Source organism: Thunnus albacares, chromosome 3 (genome assembly GCF_914725855.1).
Source record: "Thunnus albacares chromosome 3, fThuAlb1.1, whole genome shotgun sequence".
Classification (NCBI taxonomy): Eukaryota; Metazoa; Chordata; class Actinopteri; order Scombriformes; family Scombridae; genus Thunnus; species Thunnus albacares.
In genome coordinates, this window is record NC_058108.1 from 3384574 (window position 1) to 3405666 (window position 21093).

At 43.1% G+C, this 21093-nt stretch overlaps 1 protein-coding gene across 5 annotated transcripts in view; it reads right to left on the reverse strand.

The window, feature by feature from the left end:
- LOC122978819 (myosin-10) overlaps nt 1–21093 on the reverse strand; it is a 56020-nt gene that overhangs the window by 4840 nt on the left and 30087 nt on the right. For 4 of the 5 annotated variants that reach the window (XM_044345838.1, XM_044345837.1, XM_044345836.1 and 1 more), the window contains 32 exons: nt 19725–19817; nt 18810–18873; nt 18497–18595; nt 18022–18165; nt 17112–17207; nt 16129–16247; nt 15531–15683; nt 15237–15410; nt 14755–14928; nt 13185–13299; nt 10948–11141; nt 10541–10662; nt 10367–10436; nt 10016–10176; nt 9402–9510; nt 9042–9173; nt 8596–8802; nt 8146–8283; nt 7807–7930; nt 7176–7347; nt 4726–4938; nt 4480–4624; nt 4131–4337; nt 3835–3939; nt 3407–3559; nt 2158–2406; nt 1852–2064; nt 1435–1647; nt 1150–1311; nt 804–932; nt 564–652; nt 147–270 (listed from right to left, as the gene is read on the reverse strand). In XM_044345838.1, the coding sequence (XP_044201773.1) occupies nt 147–270; nt 564–652; nt 804–932; nt 1150–1311; nt 1435–1647; nt 1852–2064; nt 2158–2406; nt 3407–3559; nt 3835–3939; nt 4131–4337; nt 4480–4624; nt 4726–4938; nt 7176–7347; nt 7807–7930; nt 8146–8283; nt 8596–8802; nt 9042–9173; nt 9402–9510; nt 10016–10176; nt 10367–10436; nt 10541–10662; nt 10948–11141; nt 13185–13299; nt 14755–14928; nt 15237–15410; nt 15531–15683; nt 16129–16247; nt 17112–17207; nt 18022–18165; nt 18497–18595; nt 18810–18873; nt 19725–19817 (4662 nt within the window). Of the gene's footprint in view, nt 1–146; nt 271–563; nt 653–803; nt 933–1149; nt 1312–1434; nt 1648–1851; nt 2065–2157; nt 2407–3406; nt 3560–3834; nt 3940–4130; nt 4338–4479; nt 4625–4725; nt 4939–7175; nt 7348–7806; nt 7931–8145; nt 8284–8595; nt 8803–9041; nt 9174–9401; nt 9511–10015; nt 10177–10366; nt 10437–10540; nt 10663–10947; nt 11142–12880; nt 12944–13184; nt 13300–14754; nt 14929–15236; nt 15411–15530; nt 15684–16128; nt 16248–17111; nt 17208–18021; nt 18166–18496; nt 18596–18809; nt 18874–19724; nt 19818–21093 lie in introns of all 5 variants that reach the window. The other variant, XM_044345834.1, reaches the window with a different exon arrangement.

Sequence of the window (21093 nt, forward strand, 5' to 3'; positions counted from 1 at the left end):
GGCAGACAAGGAGAAGAAATTATTTGAGAATCCAAACACATTTAAAGAGAAAACCTGTCAATGCTTATGAGGATGTTTGTTCTGATTCTAACATGAAATAAAGTTTATAACAGTTATTCTGACATCATCATTACTGGTCAGTCTACCTGCATGGAGGTCTTTCTGAAGCGGTCGTTGAGCAGCTCCATGTTGCCCTGCTCCTCCTCCAGCTCCTCCTCCAGCTGGGCGATACGAGCCTCCAGCCTCCTCTTCTCCTCCAGCAGCGACGACCTGACACACACACACACACACACACACACACACACACACACACACACACACACACACACATTTCTATTAAAGCTCTCATCCTGACTCAAATCTACACTTTCATTCTGGTTGCTCAATTTCTAATTTAATCTACAAGCCCTTACAAACAAACTCCTCTTCACAAGGAAATGTATTTCATTTTCACTTTTTCGACTTTTGTCCTCCACAAAATGATGGAAGAGACCACCTCTTGGTCGGCTTTTACTCTGAACAAACACTCTGAAAATCAGTAGGAACTACAAGGTGACACTGACTTTCCAGAGGCGCTGTTGGAGATCTCATCAGCCAGCTCGTCCCTCTCCTGTTCAGCATGTCGACGCGCTCTCTCTGACGCAGCGTGGTCCTACACAAACAACAGACACGGACATCAGGGTCACTTTGCTTGTCATGGCTAAAGACAGCATATATATATATATAGAATCACAGACAATTAGCTGATTTATAGGTATAAAGAACTGTTTAAAAAATCAAATAATATAAATCAGTGAGTCTACCTCCTGTAGCTGTAAGATTTCAGCTTCAAGGCTCTTGAGTTTCTTCTCGTTTTCCTTGGATTGCGTGAAGATCTCGTCCCTGGAGGCTCTGGCCTCCTCCAGCTCCCTCTGATAGTCTTTCATCTGAGCCTGCAGGAGCACAGAAATAGTACGGCGGACCGAGTTGAAAGCTGACTCAGCAGAAAACATGGGCTGTACTGTGGTGTCGAGAAGGACACGAGCCAAATAAAACTGGTCAAACTAGTGAATCGTCAGCTCTGAGAGCAACAACATGTTTAAGTCACTTTTCTCCAACAAAATATGGATGATATAAGTTATGTGTGTGTGTGTGTGTGTGTGTTTGTACCTGTAGTTTTCGGAGCTGTTTGATGGCCTCGTCTCTGCCTTTGTTGGCAGCTTCGATCTGTCCCTCCAGCTCACTCAGGTCCATCTCCAGCTTCTTCTTGGCGGCCACAGCCAGAGTTCTCTGCTTCCTCTCGTCCTCCAGCTCTGCCTCCATTTCACGCACCTGTTGGTGCAAACAAACAACTGCACGTCAGGTTGAACCCAAAGCTTCGAAACTGAAAAAAAAACGTACTTCAAGACAAACACGAGACTTTCATTCTCGTCATCATCCGTGTGCCCTGCGTACCTGTTTGACCAGCGCCCTCTTCTTCTCGTCTCCCTGCTCATCTCTGGCCTGCAGGTCTCGGTCAAACTGGGCCTTCATGGCCTGCATGTTGACCTCCAGACGCAGTTTGGCGTCCTCGGTGGCCTGCAGCTCGTCCTCCAGCTCCTCCAGCTGAGTTCTCATCTCCTCCACCTGCTGCTCCAGCGTACGCTTGGACTTCTCCAGTTCATGGACCTGCACGCAAGAGGCCGAAACATGTCAACAAACATCTGAGGTCTCACACAACAGCTGTGGATTTCCAGAAAGAAGAATCATTTTTGAAATGTGTTGTATATCTACAAGTTATTCTGGCAAAAAAAGAAGTACTAAGTATTATCAGTACAGCAAACTCATAACTCATCTTCATGTATCAGCAGTGTCATATAAGAGGTTACTCACATTCTTCCCCACGTCATCCTTGGAGCTCATCAGGTCCTCCATTTCAGCGCGCAGCTGCTTGTTAAACCTTTCCAGCTCCTCTTTGGCCTCCAAGGCCTCCTCCAGAGCTCTGGCCATAGACAGAGCCTTGGTCTCCTTCTCTCTGGCCTCAGCCTCCGCACGGTCTCGCTCCTCGGCGTATCGAGCTGAGATGGTCTTCTCCTCGGCCAGCATCTATCGCAGACACAGTCAGGACGACCTTTTAATACAGAACACATCTGACCTCCATCTATCATTCGTGAAACATTTTGGGCAAATCCACCGTACCTGGTCGAACTTCTTCTGCTTCTTCTCCAGGTTGGAGACAATCTGTCTCTGGTGGTCCAGGTCCACCGACAGGTCGTCCAGCTCCTGCTGCAGTCGGTTCTTGGTCTTCTCCATCTTATCCATGGCCATGGCCTTCTCCTCCAGACGCTGGCTCGTCAGCTCCACGTCCTTCTGGAGTTTTCTCTTCACCTCCTCCAGGCCCTCCATCGCTCCCACGTCCTCCTCCAGCTTCTTCTTCGTCTCAAACAGCTACGGGAAGGACATTTTTCCTCAAGAAATTCTTCAAGACTAAACAGTTTCAAAACATTTTGAGGTCATCACCTTGCTTTTGTTGTAGGAACAGAATGAAAATATCAAAGTGACATTTTTAGGGCAACTGATTTGCATTTAATTTCAAAAACATCTCACTCAAGGTAACTTTACACATAAAAAGCTACATTTTGATGCATTTTGCATTCATGTAGTTTATTTGCTCCAACATCTGTTTTCTCCAGTTTTTTTGCAGCAAGTGATGTCACATATGGAAACAGCTCCACGGCAACACGATAACACGGCGAATCACCTTCTCGCAGCAGCTAGCGCTCTTTGATGAAGTCCATAAAAAACGTTGCAATCGATGTAAAAACTTTTGATGCAACAGTTTCCTCAGAAAGTTTATTTGTGACATCTGTATGTAAAAGGCTGTTAATTCAGACTCTCTACAATCTTTAAAGCAGTTTTAAATCTCAGATTAACATGACAGCGATCAATAAAGCAGCACAATGAGCCCTTTGTTTTGGAGCGTATACAGGACATATGGTGACACACTCTGCTTCATCTCCTGCGTTTTACATTTTACTATCTTTTCCTTTATTACTCTAAATCCTCACTGCCGTTTGGCAAACGGCCAGCAACAAGCGCTCCCTCCGTTCAACTTCCTGCCTACATATCGTCGTTAATCTGAACCACACGTCTCAGATTTTGACTTCATGGGTTCATGGGGTAATTTGCTGCGAGGCCTCACAGCTTTACAGCTTTCCGCACGCTGCTTTGCACATCAACGACAGGTGTTCACAGCTGGCGCGCAGCTGGGAAACTTTTGCCCGACCCTTCTCTTCGCACACAAGTCGTGTGTCGGCGGCACCTGAGAAGTGCGCCGGCCTCGTAACGTTCGTGTGTGTGTGTGTCAGACCCGCAGATGTGTGTTTATATGTTTATGAGACTAATTAACGTTTGCGAATATGAATGACTGCGTCGCTCCGCCTCGTACCTGAGCCTGCACCGTCTGCAGCTGTTTCTCCAGGTTGCGTCGCGCCTCCTCGTCCTCCTCCTGCTGCTCCAGCAAGGTGTTCTTTTCCTCCTCCAGCTGGCGGACTCGGCTGCCCAGGTTCAGCTTCTGACGGGTCTCCTCTTGCAGCAACTCCTACGCACGAAAAAAAACACACACAGAGACGTGATCAGACACAAGAAAAGTAGTATAAGAGGTGTCCGTCATGTTTTGTATGTGCTAATAGGTGAGGAGTGATACCTTCACAAGCCCATGAAGGTTTTTCATCCCTGTCGGTTATGTATTATATATATCTTGATGTTTTCTGCCTCTACATATAAATAAACTAGAAACACCTCTAGTGATTCTAGATCAAGTTTCCTGTAGTTTTGTTCTGACAGAAAGGGTGACGTTGACGTCGTCTTTCATACCTGTGTGTCTTGCAGTTGGCTTCCCAGGCTGTCGGCGTCCTTGGCCAGTTTGATGCCCTTCTTCTCCGCCTCCTCCAGCAGGGTGGACACATTGTCCAGCTCCGTCTAACGGAAGAGCGAGACGAACGGAATTACGAATGAAACCGAAGCTGAGCGCTGAAAATACAATCAACGTGAAACTGGGAGAACATGAACACACAACACAACCTCTGGCTATATCCCTTCACTTTATAGCAAAACCAGTCAAACATTCTGGGCTTGTCTGATGTCTGCAGCCGTCCGCTGGAGACGTTTACCTGCAGTTTGTGCGAGCGTTCGGCCAGCTCTCCTTTGGCTCTCTCCACCTCGGTGGTCCTGGCCATAAACTCCTGCAGCTGGGCCTCCAGTTTCTTCCTCTTGTGTTCCGACTCCGTCTTCGCCTGCTGCAGACTCTTCACCTCGCTGCCCAACTCTTTGTTGTCGTTCTCCAGGGTCTGCTTGTTCTTCTCCAGGTTGGCCTTGAACTGCACAGAACAAAAGCAAAAAAAAATCAGTTTTTATGGTTTTCTATTTGTAAGGTAAGTCTGAGTGATGTTCTGATGTCTGTGATTCTTGTGTCTACGTATTATATGACTGATGAAGAAGAAGACGTATGTAGCCGCTCACTCTCTTGGCCTGATCCAGCTGCTCGGACAGTTCCTCCAGCGCGGTGCCGTGCCGCTGTCTCATGTCCTGGATCTGGGCCTCGTGGTTTTTGGTCTCCTCGTCTATGGCCTTCTTCAGCTCGGCCACCTCTTGCTCTCGCTTGGTCCTGGGTTTTGGGCACACGGTAAGTATGTTAGGAGAGGAAGTTACCTTCTAAGATGATCTGAAAACACAACTCCAGATCATTTATAAACCATCTTTAAACACCTGAGTTCCTGCTGGGCGGCGGTGGTGTCCAGCGTGTCCTCCAGCTCCGTCTTCAGAGCCTCCAGCTCTTCGCTCAGGTCCCGTTTAAGTTTTTCGGCTTTGCTCCGACACATCCTCTCCGACTCCAGATCCTCCTGGAGCTCCGCGAGTTGGGCCTGCAGCTCCCGAACCTGCTTCAGGGCGTTGTTCTTCTGGACCGCCTCCTCATCGCTCCTGGTCGGAGACACACGAGAACACTTGAAGTCAGTTTTTATGTCTGTAAACCTTAAAATCACTCGACTCTGTTCAACTGTTCAAGAGCTTTGCAGCGTTTTCAATTAAAACAATGTGGATCTGAACTTCTAAAGATTGTTTTTCTATATCACATTAATATCTTAAAATTCAATATGTTTGTTATATTTATGTTACACGATGCTTACACTGTGACACACTCAGATCTTCACCTTTAAAACAACCATTAAAAAAAACATTTTAACATTTTTTTCTCAGATAACTCAGTTTCTCACTGACTGACACTTCATTCACTTCAACTGATGCACTTCGTCGTCATTTAAATTAATTCCATATGTCATTCCAAACTTTCAGCACTTTTTTACTTGTAATCTTTCAGTTTTACCACAGAAATCTCTGAGAATATTTTAGCCCTCACAATGACGCCACAAGTGCATGAACAGAGTGTTTTTTATTTATTGCATGCAATTATTCAAACTTTTATGATCCGTTTAAGGTCATGCTGACTACATTCAATGAAAAGCAAGTCAGTGATGTCATTTTTTTTTTTTTTTTTTTTTTTAGTGAAATGAGTTCACCAGTGCACACAGGGTGGCAGTGTGGTAAACCGTTCACAGCTCGAGTGAGACGAGCTGAACCTTCTGTCTGTCAGTGACGAGACAGTTGATTTGTTTGCTGCTGGAAGTGAAGCCGAATGAAACTGGCTGCAACATTCCTGTAACGTCCCTCGTTTATGTAGAAACCTCCCTGATTGAAAACACCCCCAATGTCACGATGATTCAGTTATATAATTAACAAAACGCCACCGCTTTGATTAAAGGCACTAATGACTTCCATATAAAAGTAATTCCCCGCTGTCCAAACAAAGATAATACAGTCGTTCTCAGAACAGCCGTTGAATTGAAAATGGGGCACGTCGAGTGTAATGAAAGCTTAATTATCTCGAGCTGTGACTAAACTGATGATTTCTATGTGTGAAATTAGCCAGACGTTTAACCATCAAACCCTGCGGTCTGAGCGGCTGGCCTGCTAAAGAGGAAACTACCGAGGAGCCACGTTAAAATGATCTGAGCTGACCTTCAGTTCAATGACCCGCACAGCTGTTTACCTCATCTGTATGCAGAGTTATGAATGCTGAACCAAAACCTGTTGCTGCTCGGGATACTTATTCTGCAGAGTGGAAAAAAAAAAATCAGGATAAAAAGGAGGAGAGGAACTAAATTAAGAGAAATATTTGGATGCTGAGTTCACGGCGGGAAGACGCAGCAGGTATTTTCCAGTCGTAACTGGCAACGTTTTTCTCAACGAGGACATAAAGACTAAAATCTTCTAATGATATAAAAAAAAAAAACCCTGCTTGCTGTGAAATGACTTTCATTTTTAGCCCAACTCTTTATTCCTTCATGTGGAAAAAACTATCGCAAAGACTACGACCGAGAGCTTCAATCACCGTCAATTTTCCTGTAATCAGACACGGCTGCGTACGAGATCAAAAGGTCTCGGCCGGTGTGTCGTCGGAGGAAGAACGCTGCAGCTGTGAGCCGAGAGCGGAGGAGAGTAAAGAAGTGATGGAGGGAGTTAGAGGTAAAGAAAACGTGTCCAGAGTCGACGCCCTCGCGGTTCATCTGTTGTCTTTGTTGCGACGTCTATTTTTGCTCTTCCTGTTGTACCTCAGTTGAGTCCAGTTGTCATGGAAATGGGATAAAATGCACTGGTGAGAAGGTGTGTGTGTGTGTGTGTGTGTGTGTGTGTGTGTGTGTGTGTGTGTGTACATTACATACTGAGATGAGCAACACAGCCAACAGTGATATTGTGTCGAGTAGTTTTATCTGCTTGGAAGTGGCTGTGAAAGGTTTTTGATTTAAAACATGTGGAACAAAGAATTCACATGTTTTCTTCATAATCTGTTGAGCTGAGAAAACATCTTCTGTGTTTGTCTGTTTAGGCTGAGCTGTTGTTTCATTGTCTCAAATACTTTACACATTTTGTTGTTGCATAAAGTTGACATGTGGACGTGTAGGGCACATTCAGTCACAGTAAAGACCCACATTAATCCCTACAGCCCAGTAAGAATCCACGCTCACTGGTTTGCTCATTTACAGACTTCAGAGTGCAACTGCTAATATGCTTTTATGTGGGTTTCACTTTCAGCGTGTCATCTTTTGCAGAAGGTATCTGAGGCCGTCTTGTGTGCTTTTGCGTGTTTTATGACTGCTGACCTGGCCAGAGCAGCCTGCAGCTCCTCCTCCTTCTTGGCCAGTTGGATCTTCAGCTCCTCTATCTGCGCCTGGAGCTCGGCGATCTGGTCCTGCAGGTCCGTCGTCTCGGCATCCAGTTTGCGTTTGGCCTTCTCCAGCTCTTGGCGCGTCTTCTCCTCCTTCTTCAGACGCTCTGCAGGGAGACAGAACCACATGTGTCATAAACAAGGTTCATAAAGGAAAAATCCCTAAATCCCTCTCAAACATTAAATTAACCGATTTCTCAAGAAGAGGAAGGATGAAGGTTTTTCGTTAGAGTAGACCAACACAAAGGTCAGATATAGGACATCCAGTATGAGACTTTATGAGCTTTTACTGTGTAAATTTACTTTTTACAGCTCTACAATGAGTTAATGAGCTGCAAAGCGGCTAATCTGATCACCGTTAGTTGTGTCGGGCTGTTAGCAATTAGATGTTTGTTTCTCGCCTTGTGTGACCCTTCAGTAACCTGAGACACTTCATGTTCTGTGTCTGACTTTTCCTACTTACCTCTTGACATTAACACAAGTATTTTAAAGCACAGCATCTACACTTTTAACTGATGTAGACACAGAGTGGAACCAGTGACAGGAGCCTGCTGGGAGTCTCTCACCTTCCAGATCGACCATCATCATCTCCTGCTTGTTCTTGACCTTGCCGAGGTTCTTTGCTTTCTCCTCCTCCTCAGTCAGCTGGGAGGTCGCCTCGCTGATCCTGTCCTCCAGCAGCTTCTTCTCCTGTTAGGTAAAAACCAAAGTGTCGTTCACATCGGAGCCTTTCAGACCTGACCAGACACCTAAGATCTAATTAACAAGCGACAAAGCAACCGCCGCAGTGCAGAACAAATAACCATGTATTAAAACAGTAAGTAACTCTAATATCCGTCCCCTCATCCAGCATTTTACCTTTAATGGTCCAAACTTTTCATCATTTCCAGCTAGAATCTGCTCACCTTGAGGAACTTTGAGTTTTGATCCTCCAGCAACACGATGTCTTCCTCTAACTTCTTGATCTTGGCCTCAGCTGTCACTTTATCCAGCTGCAGCTTCTGTCTCGCAGCTTCTTCTTCGTCAAGTTGCTCCTCCAGGTCCTGTGGAAAGTAAAACACACACACCACAAATAAACTCAATTAATGTTTTTTAAAAAAAAACATGTTAAGGTAAAAAGTCTCATATTCAAAAATTCAAAACAAAACAATCCATCAAATGTCATCAGCTTATGATTCAAATGTAAATCCTGATTGGAAGTCTGTGACATCACCTTTTTCTGGCCCCGCCCATTTCTTCAAGGGCAACTTTTCACATGATGATTGTATTTCCAAACCAAAATCAAATCAACTTAAATAATATGTGCCGGGTGTCACCAGGAGACACTGTATATGACATATAAGGAAGATATAAACCTGAATGTGTGACTGCATCTTCTTCTTCTCATTCTGCAAGCTCTGGTTCCTCTCCTCCTCTTCCTCCACCCTAGACTCCAGGTCATGAAGGATCTCCTCCAACTCCTGCTTCCTAGATGCCAGACGAGCTCTCATCTCTTCGGCCTCGGCGAACAGCTCCGTCTCCGCCTGGAGCTGCTCGGCTAGGATGTTCTTCTCCTCTACGAGCTGGAGAGAGTTGAACCGTTTGAAAAGATGCATCTGACCTTCGTAGCTACGAGACTGATGGACTCTAAAACTCAACAGCGCACACCTTTGATAGACAATAAATACATTGATTTCCTTACAAACAGTCTAATTATAGGAATAAAATCATGTTAAAATAAAAAGGAAGTAATTGTGGCTTTTATCAGAACCACGATTATTTGAATTTGTACAAGATAAAAACATGTTTGTGATGTGTCTACCTGTTGGTGTTTTCTCTCCATCTCCACCAGCTCGTTCTCCACCTTCAGCTGCCTCTCCTTCACCTTTATCAGCTCCTCGTCTTTGGCCTGCATCTCCTCCTCCTGCCTGGTGACCTGCAGCAGAGGCTTCACCTGAAAGAAAAATGAAACAAACGGACGTATGTAAAGTTCTTCCGCATGTCCTTTTCCCCAATAACCACATTTTCTTTTCATCCTCATTTAACTGAAGACATTTTTAAACCATCCAATCACTACATTTTTGAAAACACACATGACAAGATGTGAGCCGTGTGTGGTGTGTGGTGTGCGTGGCACATATGAACCAGTGTGTTGGAGGATGTAGCTGTCAGGGTTCGTTACCTTGGTGAAGAGCCTCCACCACTGCCAGTGTCGCAGCTTCAAGTAAGCAGCGCAGTTCCTCTGGAGGACCTTCAGGGCACTCAGCTGCTGCTGCTTCTTAGCGAAGGCTCTACAGGGAGAGAAACATGCACAATAAATCAATGTCTGGGTGTAGCAGCGTTCTGGAAGAACAAAGTTGGACTGTGTTTAATTTACAGATCAAATGTAAAAGCACTAAACTTAAGTGAGGAACTGAGAATTGTTCTGCTTTATGCTCCGTTATAAATAATAAACATGGCTAGCACTTCAGTGATATGAATGAAGTGAACACTTGAAGCTAATTTAAATATGGTAGAAACCTTTTACCAGATGGAGCTTAAAATATACATATGTGACTTTACATGACTGATGTGTTGATATTTATTTGTATGAAGCCAGCAGAGTGTTATTGATTGAGCATGTGATGTATGCATGTGATATATCAGCAGTAGTGCACGAAGGCCTACAAGAGATATGGAACAGAGAGGAAGTACAGCTGCTTCACCACCTACACATTTAACTACAGACTCAAACTATCATCTTATAATCTGGCTCTAACTTCAACACACACACACACACAGATATCTGACACTCACTTGCGTGCCAGGTATCCACGGCACACAGACTGGAAGTAGATGATGATATCGGTGATCTTCAGATCTCGCTCCTCCTCAAGGTGAGCCAGAACTCCGGTTCGGAAAAAGATCTTACTCTGACCGATGCGAAACAGGTTGGGGTCCAGCTCCAGGGCTTGGATCTATAACAGGAACACGCAGAGTTACATTCATATTTTGTCATGTCTGGAAAACAGTTTAACATCACAATCAATAGTAATAGCCATCAATTAGCCAATAAGTATTTAGAAATACCCTTGACATGAGAAACTCAGCAGCTGTTCAGTTTTAAAACTGAAATGCAGCAAAAGAATTAAAAAAAAAGCACACTACCATCCTCTCACAGGCTTGTTTCCCATCCATGAATCCCTTGGGGATAGCGTTTGGTGTCAGGATCTCATATCTGTGAACAAAAGAGAATATAAATGTAAAGTGAAAACGAAGCCAACCTTTCCTCTTTGGAAAATACAGTTAAAGAGTTTAAAAAGCTTGTTTGTTGTCTGTCACCTCTGTCTGAACTCCTGGAAGACGATGCGGTTGGGGAAGCCCTGTCTGCAGATGCGAATCCCCTCGAGGACGCCGTTACACCTCAGCTGGTCCAGAACCAGGTGAGGCTCCAGTTTACCCGCCTGGAGGAGGAAACAAACACACCATTAACAACAGAAATATATGGGTATATATATATATATATAGGTATTTGTATCCTTCTACATTTCTATCCTACAGTTTCTGCACTTTAAAACACTCCACAAAGAGCCTTTTCTCTGCTTTTTTTTTTTTTTGGTTTACAGAGAAACATTACTGGATTTCTTTGGAAGGAAGGCAAATAACTATTGTTGAAAGCAGCACATTAAGACCACAAGCACTTGATAAAAAAACGTAACTAACAACTAAAGTTTAAAGTCTATATTTACTCTTTTTTCGTGGTTGGGGATGATGCAGCGGACAAAGTTGGGGTTGGTGTTCCTCAGCGTGGCCATGAGCTTGGTGAGCGACTCCTTGTAGAGCTGTCCCACCGTACGGAACATACCCTTTTTTGTTTTATAGGTGGAACCGAAAGCTGTCTCGTTCATTCCCGCCACCTGGTCCAGACCCACTATCCGGTCCACTGGTGGGGGGGAGACGGGGAGAACTGGTCAGAGCTCGGAGACTTGATAGGGAACAGCAGTAGCAACACAGTGACATTAATGTGGCTACATGACCGAGAGCAGATGGATGAGATACGTTACACACTATTGTTGAACGGCAGCGGTGTAACAAAGTCTAAAACTACCACTAGCTTCTGCAGGTGGAGACAGAGCACATCTATTCCTTAGCATGAGGGTTTGCACATTCAGGGATTTATGTGTTGTGTAACCTCGGAGAGAAGCACGTTTTCTTTTATCATAATTAACTTTACTAAACATGAATAAAGTTTAACTGTGAGATTCGAGATGCTCCTCTCTCGTCCTGGTGGATGAGAGACGGTGCTTGATGACGGCCGCCTGAAAGCTTTCTCTTCTAGACGAGTCAGGGAAGATCTAATGAAAGAAGTAACTGAGTTGCATTATGGGAAATGTAGGATCCAGGATTTTTTTGGGAGTTTGACCAAAACTAGGGACTAAAAGTGTGAATATCTCTGCCTCATTTTGATAATTCTTGTCTGTCTCTTGAAAGTACCCTGTCTGAGCCATCGTTTTATTTATAACAAATCATTTCCTAAAAGCAGCTGGGCACTGTAGGTTTTAATGTTACCCAAACAGGAATAAATTGTGTATTTCGGGGGATAATTATCATCCTCTGATTTGTTTTTTTAGTGAGTATTTATGGCAGCAGAACAGTTAATGTAGGATTGACTAAAAATAAACTGAAGGATCCATATTCATGTCATCCAGTGCGACTGTGCGGCTCGTTGATGTGTTTTTAATTCAGTTTGGGACAACAGCAGAGCTCTATAATACTGAAGAATAAGCTAAATCAGGCCTTGGCTAAAAAAACTGAACACTGACTAATTTGTTGACAAAAATACAGAATATCATCCGAATCATCCATTAAACATTACGTCTTTATATAATCTGGCAGTAATGTCAGCAGACTTATTCTAAAAACAACTTAACAAAATAACACAGCACATGAGTTATGACTTAACGCTCGATTAACTCGAGACTATGTCACTTACTGATGTCCCACCACTTAAATTTATGTCACAAGTATTTGATGAGTCACAAACAGCTGGAGTTTCAACATTTAGACCAAAGTGATGCATGGCCCGCTGTCTGGAGGCGCTTACGCTGCCGTCTGAGCTTGGCGCCAAAGCAAACAACACTAGCAACATCTGGGTTCAATCCCCCCCCCCCCCTACCCCCCCCCCCGCTACTGTGATCCTATCTGAGAAGGAGGAAGGCGGGAATTTAATGTCGTTACATTTTCTTCAGTCAAGCTTCAAATTTGCTCGTGGATGTGTCGCAACACGGAGGAGACGGGAAAAAACAGAGACGCCGGCCGCGCTAAACCCTAAACGCTCGCTTCAGGGTTGTTGACCGTACGATGATCACAAGACCCGTGTCGGCTCACAAACATACTGAAAGCACTGGTTTGACTAAAGGGAATTAGGCACTACTGGGTTGGGCTGAGACGAGGGAGCCATGCAGCCTGGAAGCAAATGGGAGCCATTGTAGCTATGACAGACACAGCACCGGCCGAAGCATGAAACATACAGCCAGATCTGGGCGAAAATATGAACTAATATGCTTTAAATGAGTTAAACTGCTCGGGAAGCGTTTGTGTTTAGCTTCCGAAGCCTCAACGCTGTTTGTTTTCAGCTGTTATTTTGGCCCAGGTCTGCTACGGCACGACCCAGTCATTCACCTGCCGGCTCATCCAGACTAGTGACATTGTCATAGAATGAAGCCCTTTGAATGGTCTGAATCTCTACAACACAGAGAGAGAGACAGAGGGGGAGGGAGGAGGGGGGGGGGGGGGCACGTTAAATTATTGGAAATCATATAAGCCTGAGTCAACAAGGCAGACAAGGCTGTCGTTAGTCGGCTTGAGTGAGAGACGAATCGATGTGCTTGTTAATAAGCAAACAGATACACACAGGATGTATTATTATTATTATTAGTATCCGGTACAGTTTAACGTCGTTAGAAATGATCGGGTGGTTACTCACCATCTTTCCACAGTTCACCCACAAATTTGTCAGTTGACTGATGCAGCAGCGTGGCCACGTTGTCGTTCAGAGGGTCCATGTTCTTCATCAGCCACTCGTCCGCCTTGTAGTCCACCTGTAACCATGACGTGGAACGACTCAGCGATACGGACTAAATGATCATAGTCATCATTTACTAGAACCATAACTCTCAAAAAATATTTGGTTTCAGACAGACAGATATCGATAAGACCCACAGTACGAACATAATGGAAAGACAAACTATAACACTGATTGATCATCTGAGCCTCGTTTGAAGGATTTGGATGAAGTGAAGAACTCTTAAATTATCTTAAACATAAACATTATCTTAACAAAGATCACATAACATATATACAAATAAATATATATATATATATATATAGCTTATTGTTGTATGATAATTAACAAAAAATGCAATTCAGAAATGCCAAAGAAATGTTTGAGGTCATTTAGAAAGCATCAGAGAGCAATCAATGAACCTAAACTATGACATAGTGGGATGTGTTAGAGGTCATTTAGAAGAAGAGGAAATGTAATGAGGAAGCATTAGCGTTAGCATCATGCTATCAGTTCTTTCACTCTCCATCACAGTGAATATTTTTGTAATGTTTTTGAATCAGCCTGAGACGCTAAAAGATTTATCCAATAAATAAAACATTTACAACATTTGGCCTCATGGTTCTGCATTTCAGCGTTACAGATTTTTCCTTAAAGCTCAAATCTTGGGAATTTTTGAAAGATTGTGGTGTAAAACGACACAGTCGGCGTAATGGTGAGCAGATGTGCAGTTCAGCAGGTCGCTCTGCTTGACAAATGCTGAGTCCTGTTGCATAACAACAGAAACGACGTCCAAATCCACTCCCATACCATGTCCTATAAATCAAACCAGGACTCGGTATTTCCTTGAAATTCTACCGCAGGAGAACGTCACGTCTTCGTTTCATCTGAGCTCCGACCGGCAGCAACTTTTCACTTACTGTTTGATTTTTGCAGAAGAAGAAGAAGATCGGAAAGGAAAGGAGATATTTTGGGGGGAAAAAAATGAATGTAGACAGAAATAAAGAAGCTGGTAAAGTACAGTAAGAAGTACGGGAGTCATAGTGTTACGCCCCGAGGGAGGGGTCGTAACAATATATATCATATGTATTTCTGAATAATATAAAGGCAAAAGCGAACATTAATTCCAGTAAGAAAATAAAAAAGAAGCTAAATAACAAGTTGTATGTTACTGTGAACAAGTGGACACAGTAACCATGACGATATCAGTAATATCTGTGATTATCAGTATCAGTACCTGTTTTGTTTGCGTCTGTCTCGGCGCTTTTTCCCCCTTTTTCAGAAGAGAGTCTGATCTATGCTTTACAAACAAGCTCCATAAAATGATCTTTATCCTTCAGTAAACTGTAATTTCCCACGAAAGCTTCAATTTATTTTTTCCTATTGAAAACCTGCCAAGAGTAAGAGTCCAGCTTTTAAAAGCAAGCCAACACTTTCCAGTGAAGCAGAGACGGCTGTGCGTGATTTTTCAAAAAAGATAAATGGAGCGTACCCTGCCGGCGTAGTGGATGATGCAGAAGTCGGCCTTGTCTTTGAGCTGGCGGGGCTTCTGGAACTTGGAGTGTGTGCCCTGCTCCTGGATCAGCTTGTCTATAAAGGTCTTGTCTGTGGCTTTGGGGAACCAGCACTCTTCATCCAGCAGAGCCAACACTCCTGGAGGGTTCGCCTGAAGGAATAATAACACAAGACGGAACTAAGATGTGGAACGACCTACTCCCGCTACTCAGTCTGACAACAACTGTTCTTTTCTTTCAGCGTATTAAACCCCCCCGGGCCGCTAACAACAACCTTTTCTCTTTATTTATATGGCAACATCCTCAATCAGGCATCACAATGTGCTTCCCAATAAAAGACAAAATCAAGACATATAGTAACTTTTACAATTTCATTAGAAAATATGTGTGATTTTTATTATTTAGCTGCTAAACTGAGTTTCTTTCATTTCATTGATGCCAGCTGATCGTTCACACTGACCGGCCTCTCAATGAGGTCGATGCAGGGCTGCAGGTCGAGACCGAAGTCGATGAAGCTCCACTCGATGCCCTCCCGCTGGTACTCCTCCTGCTCCAGGATGAACATGGTGTGGTTGAAGAGCTGCTGCAGCTTCTCGTTGGTGTAGTTGATACACATCTGCTCGAACGAGTTCAGCTAGAGGATGGGAGAGAAATACAAACAAACAAATACAAACACTGTATATTTCCTCTGACCACAACTAGACAAACTGTCTTCTTTAAAGATTAAAAAAACAGAAAGGATTTCAATTCAAACCTGGAAAATCTCAAAACCGGCGATGTCCAGGATGCCGATGAAGGAGGCCCCCTGTCGTTTGGTCCTGTCCAGAGCTCTGTTAATGCGATGGACCAGCCAGCGGAACAGACGCTCGTATGTGGCTTTAGCCAGAGCCTCCACGGCAAAGTCAGCCTGGAGGGAGGAAGAGTGTTGAGACAATAAAGGAAGATTAATGACACGACCAAAGTGTGAGAAGTAAAGCAAAAGATGTTTGCATTTATGTGTGTGTGTGCAGGTAAGACATGCTGCCAGATCATCGCTAGCGAGTCGACACGGGAGAGATGGATTCTCACGTCTTGGCAAGTCCAGAAACCCCTTAATGTTCCACATGCTGTCTGAGTCAGACTTGTATTATTATCTTGAACGGTTGGACAAAAGCCGTATCCATTATGATTAAGAAGTCTACACGAGAGCTTCGTTTTAAATGGTAATGAATGATTCAAGACCAGGTTGTGTACTTTGGAGTGGCTTCAAATAAGTGAGAATTTGTTTGATCCCCGTATGATATGTAGTAGTTTAACCTGGTTGAGATGAATAGTGTTAGTCAGTAAACAGTCAGTAAATACAGCTGACTGACCTGCTCTTTAGTCTGTGCTTTCTGGACGTAGTCTCTTCCCACTTTGATCCTGGGTGACAGGATGGCTCTGGTAAACTCCATTACATTCATACCCAGCAGGTGACACAGCTTCTGAGCGGCTGGAGGACAGACAGACAGAAAAACAAAAGGAAAAGATGGTTATTTAATCTAGAATAAAAGGAGGCCACAGTAGGAGGTTTGAAACTGTATATTTGACTAATACCTGTATGTTCAACTGTCTCCTCAAGACAAGAAATAAAACATAAATCAGAAATGACTGCGAGTAATTTGATAAGAGGATCTTTCCCGGTACTTTCTTCATAGCACTGTTTGAGAATTAGATCATTCAAAACATTTCTTAAAAGGCATAGAAACAGAACTTAAGTATCAACAACGGTAGATCAACAATGCTGTTTGCCTATGACTGATAAATCTTTCAAAGTTTCAATTTCAATTTTCTTATGAAATGTGACAGGGAAAATGTCATATTTTACATGGCTGGATCTTGTGGAAAAGTAGAGAAAACCGTCCACATCGGCCAAGTCTCACTACTAGAAAAAACATCTGCGTCAGTCCGGGGTTCTGCTTGTTGAATCTGGGAATATCTCGGCGAGCTGCATCATTGGCATTAAACTCATTCTCTCTCTCTCTTTTAAGTGCCAAATATGCGGTGCCACATGTGGAGGAACTGGAAGGCTGCGCCCCATTTCCTTCAGGAGTAAATCCTTATAATGATGTGGTTTTATGGCAGGTTGACAAGAGAGAAGGGAGAGAGAAGACAGTAAATCACCCGTCCCCTCTGTTCTGTGGATGAGGTACACAAAGTGAGGGAGGCAGGAAAAGGAGAGGAGCTGAAGTATATACGGGAAGAGGAAAAAGGAGGAGGAGAACGGTTGACCTGTGAGCTCCAAACTACAAGCTTATGAAGCAGTAAAAAGGACTGCAGGATGCACGCGTGCACGTGTGTGTGAGCCGGTACCTACCAGTGTTATCAGGCATAGAGGCCTGGTCAGTGTTCCTCTCCTTCTTGAAGACGATGTTGCCGAACTGAAGCACTGAAGAGACCACCTTCAACATGGCTGCAAGTAGAAGAATACCATCATTACTATCATTACACATGACTGTGTTTAAGTTGTCAAACTGACAAACATGAGATGGTTTCATGGGCCTGGAGGGATTAAGAGCTTGATTAAATGTTAATCTCATTGGAGATTATCAATCAATAAAAAAAAAGATCAATTTTCAAAATCTTAATCCTATTTTCTTGTTCTGGTATCTCTTTGTATAAGCCACATTATTAAAATCATTCTCTTTTGTCCTCCTGTAAAATGTTTAAATGTTTTAGATGACACATTCTGCACTAATTCATGTTTTAACTGGACGAATTTATGCATAAATTCATCCACTCCGATGTGATTCGGGGTGACTAGCTAACCATGCTTGACCGTTAACAGGTGGGTTGTAGTAGCTTGCAAAACCGTATCATAGAAGAAAGTTCGTGTTTAGGTGTCTTTACAAAAACTTAATTTACGTTTCCAACAGACGACGGTTGCTGTGTGTTACATTAATTTCTCCCTCGTCCCTGCAGCGGGTGCAAGTCTACAGTCTTCTACAGCTGCACTGTATTATTCAAAGTCACGTCCACTTTTTGGGCGACCTGATTCATTTTTGAATGATTTGATCAGATCCCTTTCCCTAACTATACTCCGCCAACATATTCCATTTCACTCCCTCACATAACAAAAGACTTTAACCTGTAATAATTCTCAAAACTAGAGAATCAGAGACTTTGATTAGTAATCTGTACCAAAGGCTATTGACCTCTGCTTCAATGATCTCACCAGTGTATTAAGGAAATGGAACAAGTGAAGCAATCTCTAATAGAAAACATACCAAGAATCTCCTCATGGGAGAAGCTCATGATGTGCATGGCATCCATGGTCTCTTGGAAGTTGTCTTTGTCCTGCTGGCCCGGGATGGGGATGTTACCGTTGGACAGGAAACGATAGTTGTTGAATCCTTCCAAAAGCAGGTCCGCTGTGGACCGAAGAGTGGAAAAACATTTAGAAGCGTGGTTCGGATTCAGGAGAAGACTCAGGTGGACTGACAGAGAACTGTGTTTCAGTGCCGTTCTTACATACCAATTCTTTACATGAAAAAGTGACTCATGACTTGAATTGCTGGCAACTCATGATAATAAATATGCAACTGTGCAATGTAATAATTTATACTTATCTTTTACACAGTTAAGCTGCCAAAATTAAAGTTGTTGTAAAGTTGTGTTCTAAAGTTACGACAGACAGAGACGAATGAGAAGTAGCTACGTTATATTATAGTCTTTCAACTCTTCGTCTCTACGTCTACTCACATTTGAGGTGCTCTCCAGCTCCAGCCAGCAGCTGGTAGAAAACGTGGAAGGTGCGCTCATCTTTGGCTTGACGAATAGCTCTGGATTTCTCAAGTAAGTCTGACACAGAACGGTCAAGAAAACAATAAATCTGTTTGGTGGGTCAGTATAACTCCTGTCAGACTACATAACTTTATCTCAGATCATAAACATACAACTACATTTACTGACTTTTTTTGCAGTCACAGGAATAAGTTATTTTATTCTACTTATACAGTATTGGCGACACTTGATACAGCTGCATTTTTTTCCCCCCCGTGTTATAAAAGGATACAGGTTTCAATATTCGCCCCAACGATGTATCCAGTAACATCAAAGTTGATCCGGATGAATTTCCCCTGCAGGGAACAGAAGACGGATGTTCAGGAAGTACATGAGACAAGATATACAGAAATCAATCAGCAACATAACGACTCTGATAAAAAAAAACAAACATACATAATGATGGGGGGATGATTTACAGATAACAAGCATGAATCCTCCATTAACATGAACACTGATCCAGATTAAATAACCTACATGATGTTCATTATGTTTAACTTTATTTTAACACAACATAAAGAGCCAATGCGGTTATCAGTGAATGTGAAGTATTTCTATGGATGCAGGTCCGGAGCCATAAAATACATGACAGGTCTGGTTTTGATCATGTGAAGTGAAAAGCGTGGACTCCGTAGCTGGATGTGATCCTACACTGTTTAACTGAAGGGAACTTCTGGCCATCTGTATTGTCTGAGTCGGCCGGGACTCATGCAGAGACAGTTTCACTCTGGTCAACATTTTATGAGGCAACACAGTCAGTTAGTAATTATAGAAGAATTTCCCTTAAACCTGACAAATTCATTCACCGCGGTAACGCTTAAGCCGAGACTTTACTCACGTCCCTCTTGTCCTACGACACTATTAAGAGGTCTGCTGAGTGGAGCTGCCACTGGTCTGAAAAGCTCCAGTATATCAAAGGGATCATAAATGACTAACAGGCGCCTGTGTCAGACTAGAAGGTCTGAGTAATTGCTTACAGGAAAAGTAGGAAAATTAAATTACTTTCAATCAGTTTTACCTCTGCTTATTCTCACACAAGTGAACTCTAGTCTTGAGGATGCTAACGCGTCACCTAAATCTGCTCCATTCACATTTTGAGAATTAAGAATGCAGTCCGCCTTCATTAGTTTCTTTTTTCAGTACTTACAAAACGTGATGAGTTGTCGTTTTTCACTGTCTTAGCGTTCCCAAAAGATTCAAGGATGGGGTTGGCTTGTAAAAGCTGACGTTCCAGTTCACCCTAAGGGGGGGAAAGAAAAAGAGGGACGTTACAGCAGTCCTTTGTCACCACGTAAAAAGTTGAATTGTGAACCATTGATTTTCACTGACGATCGAAACACGCTGAGAAAACACTGAAGGACATGCAGACAAAGACGGCAGCCGTTTGAAGAAATGACCCCACATATTTTATCCCTGTGTGGGTTTACTGAAGGAACAAAGCCAGAGAGAGGATGATGACCGCGAGTGTGACATTCATACAAAAAAAACAAAACAAAAAGAAACTAAGCAAGAGGAAGAGGAATTGTTATTTGCCAACGGACAAATGCTAATTGTCCGTAGTCGGTTGAGTGATCAAGGAATTTTCCACTACAATTGTTTTATACATCCTTTCTGGCATTCATACAGACAAAGAGAAAAGGCAGTATTTGGAAATATTTAGACTAATATGAATCAAATGAATTAATCTCTTAATCATCATGATAACATTGAAGTGTGTGTTCATAAATATTGTAACAACTTTGTGTTTTGTGGATGGCGGTGAACATGTTCAGCACGTTTCTGCTGTTGTTAATGACGTCAAACGAGCTGAATTTAAAGTTTTAAAGAGGGGAGACCTTCAAACAATACAAACCAAGTGACCACTCCAACTGAAGACCAGTAAATGAGTCTGATATTTTTATATAAGTCAGAAGATTCAAAACCAAATGGAAAAAAGAACAAAATTACTCCAGTTGGTGAAAGTAGAATCTTAATTTTTTGGACTTCTGGAGCTGTTTAGACAGGTGGCTCATTACGTTTGGATCTAAGCCACATTGTGGGCTTTTGTCATGACCAGAGAATCCAAAATGGCTTCTTCTGCAACCTTATTTCTCTTCTTGTGGCTGAGTAGAATATTTTCCCAATATGTCAAAAAATAGCTGCGCACACTGAAGGTTTGAGGGGGCCGTTTTCCACATGTCTCACTCAGGATGTGAGACATGTAATGTGATCTTTGGCTAGAGAGCGTGATGGGCTGCTTTTAATTGAGTTTTTGAGCAGCTGGGATGAAGCAGAGCTGAACTGGATAAACCTTGGTCCTTCTCCAGCTATCGGAGCGCTGCCACAGCCCGCGGAGCGCAGAGGATTCAAACCAAAAGCCTTTGTTGCTATATAAACAACATCAAGTCCTGCGGTGCAACTTGTTAGCTGAAACTGTTAATTGGAAACCTCTACTCATATGTGTGGTCTGCTGCATGCACACAAAAAACAAAAAGCAGATTACAAACACCAGCAGGGGTCCAATTTAGCAGCATTAG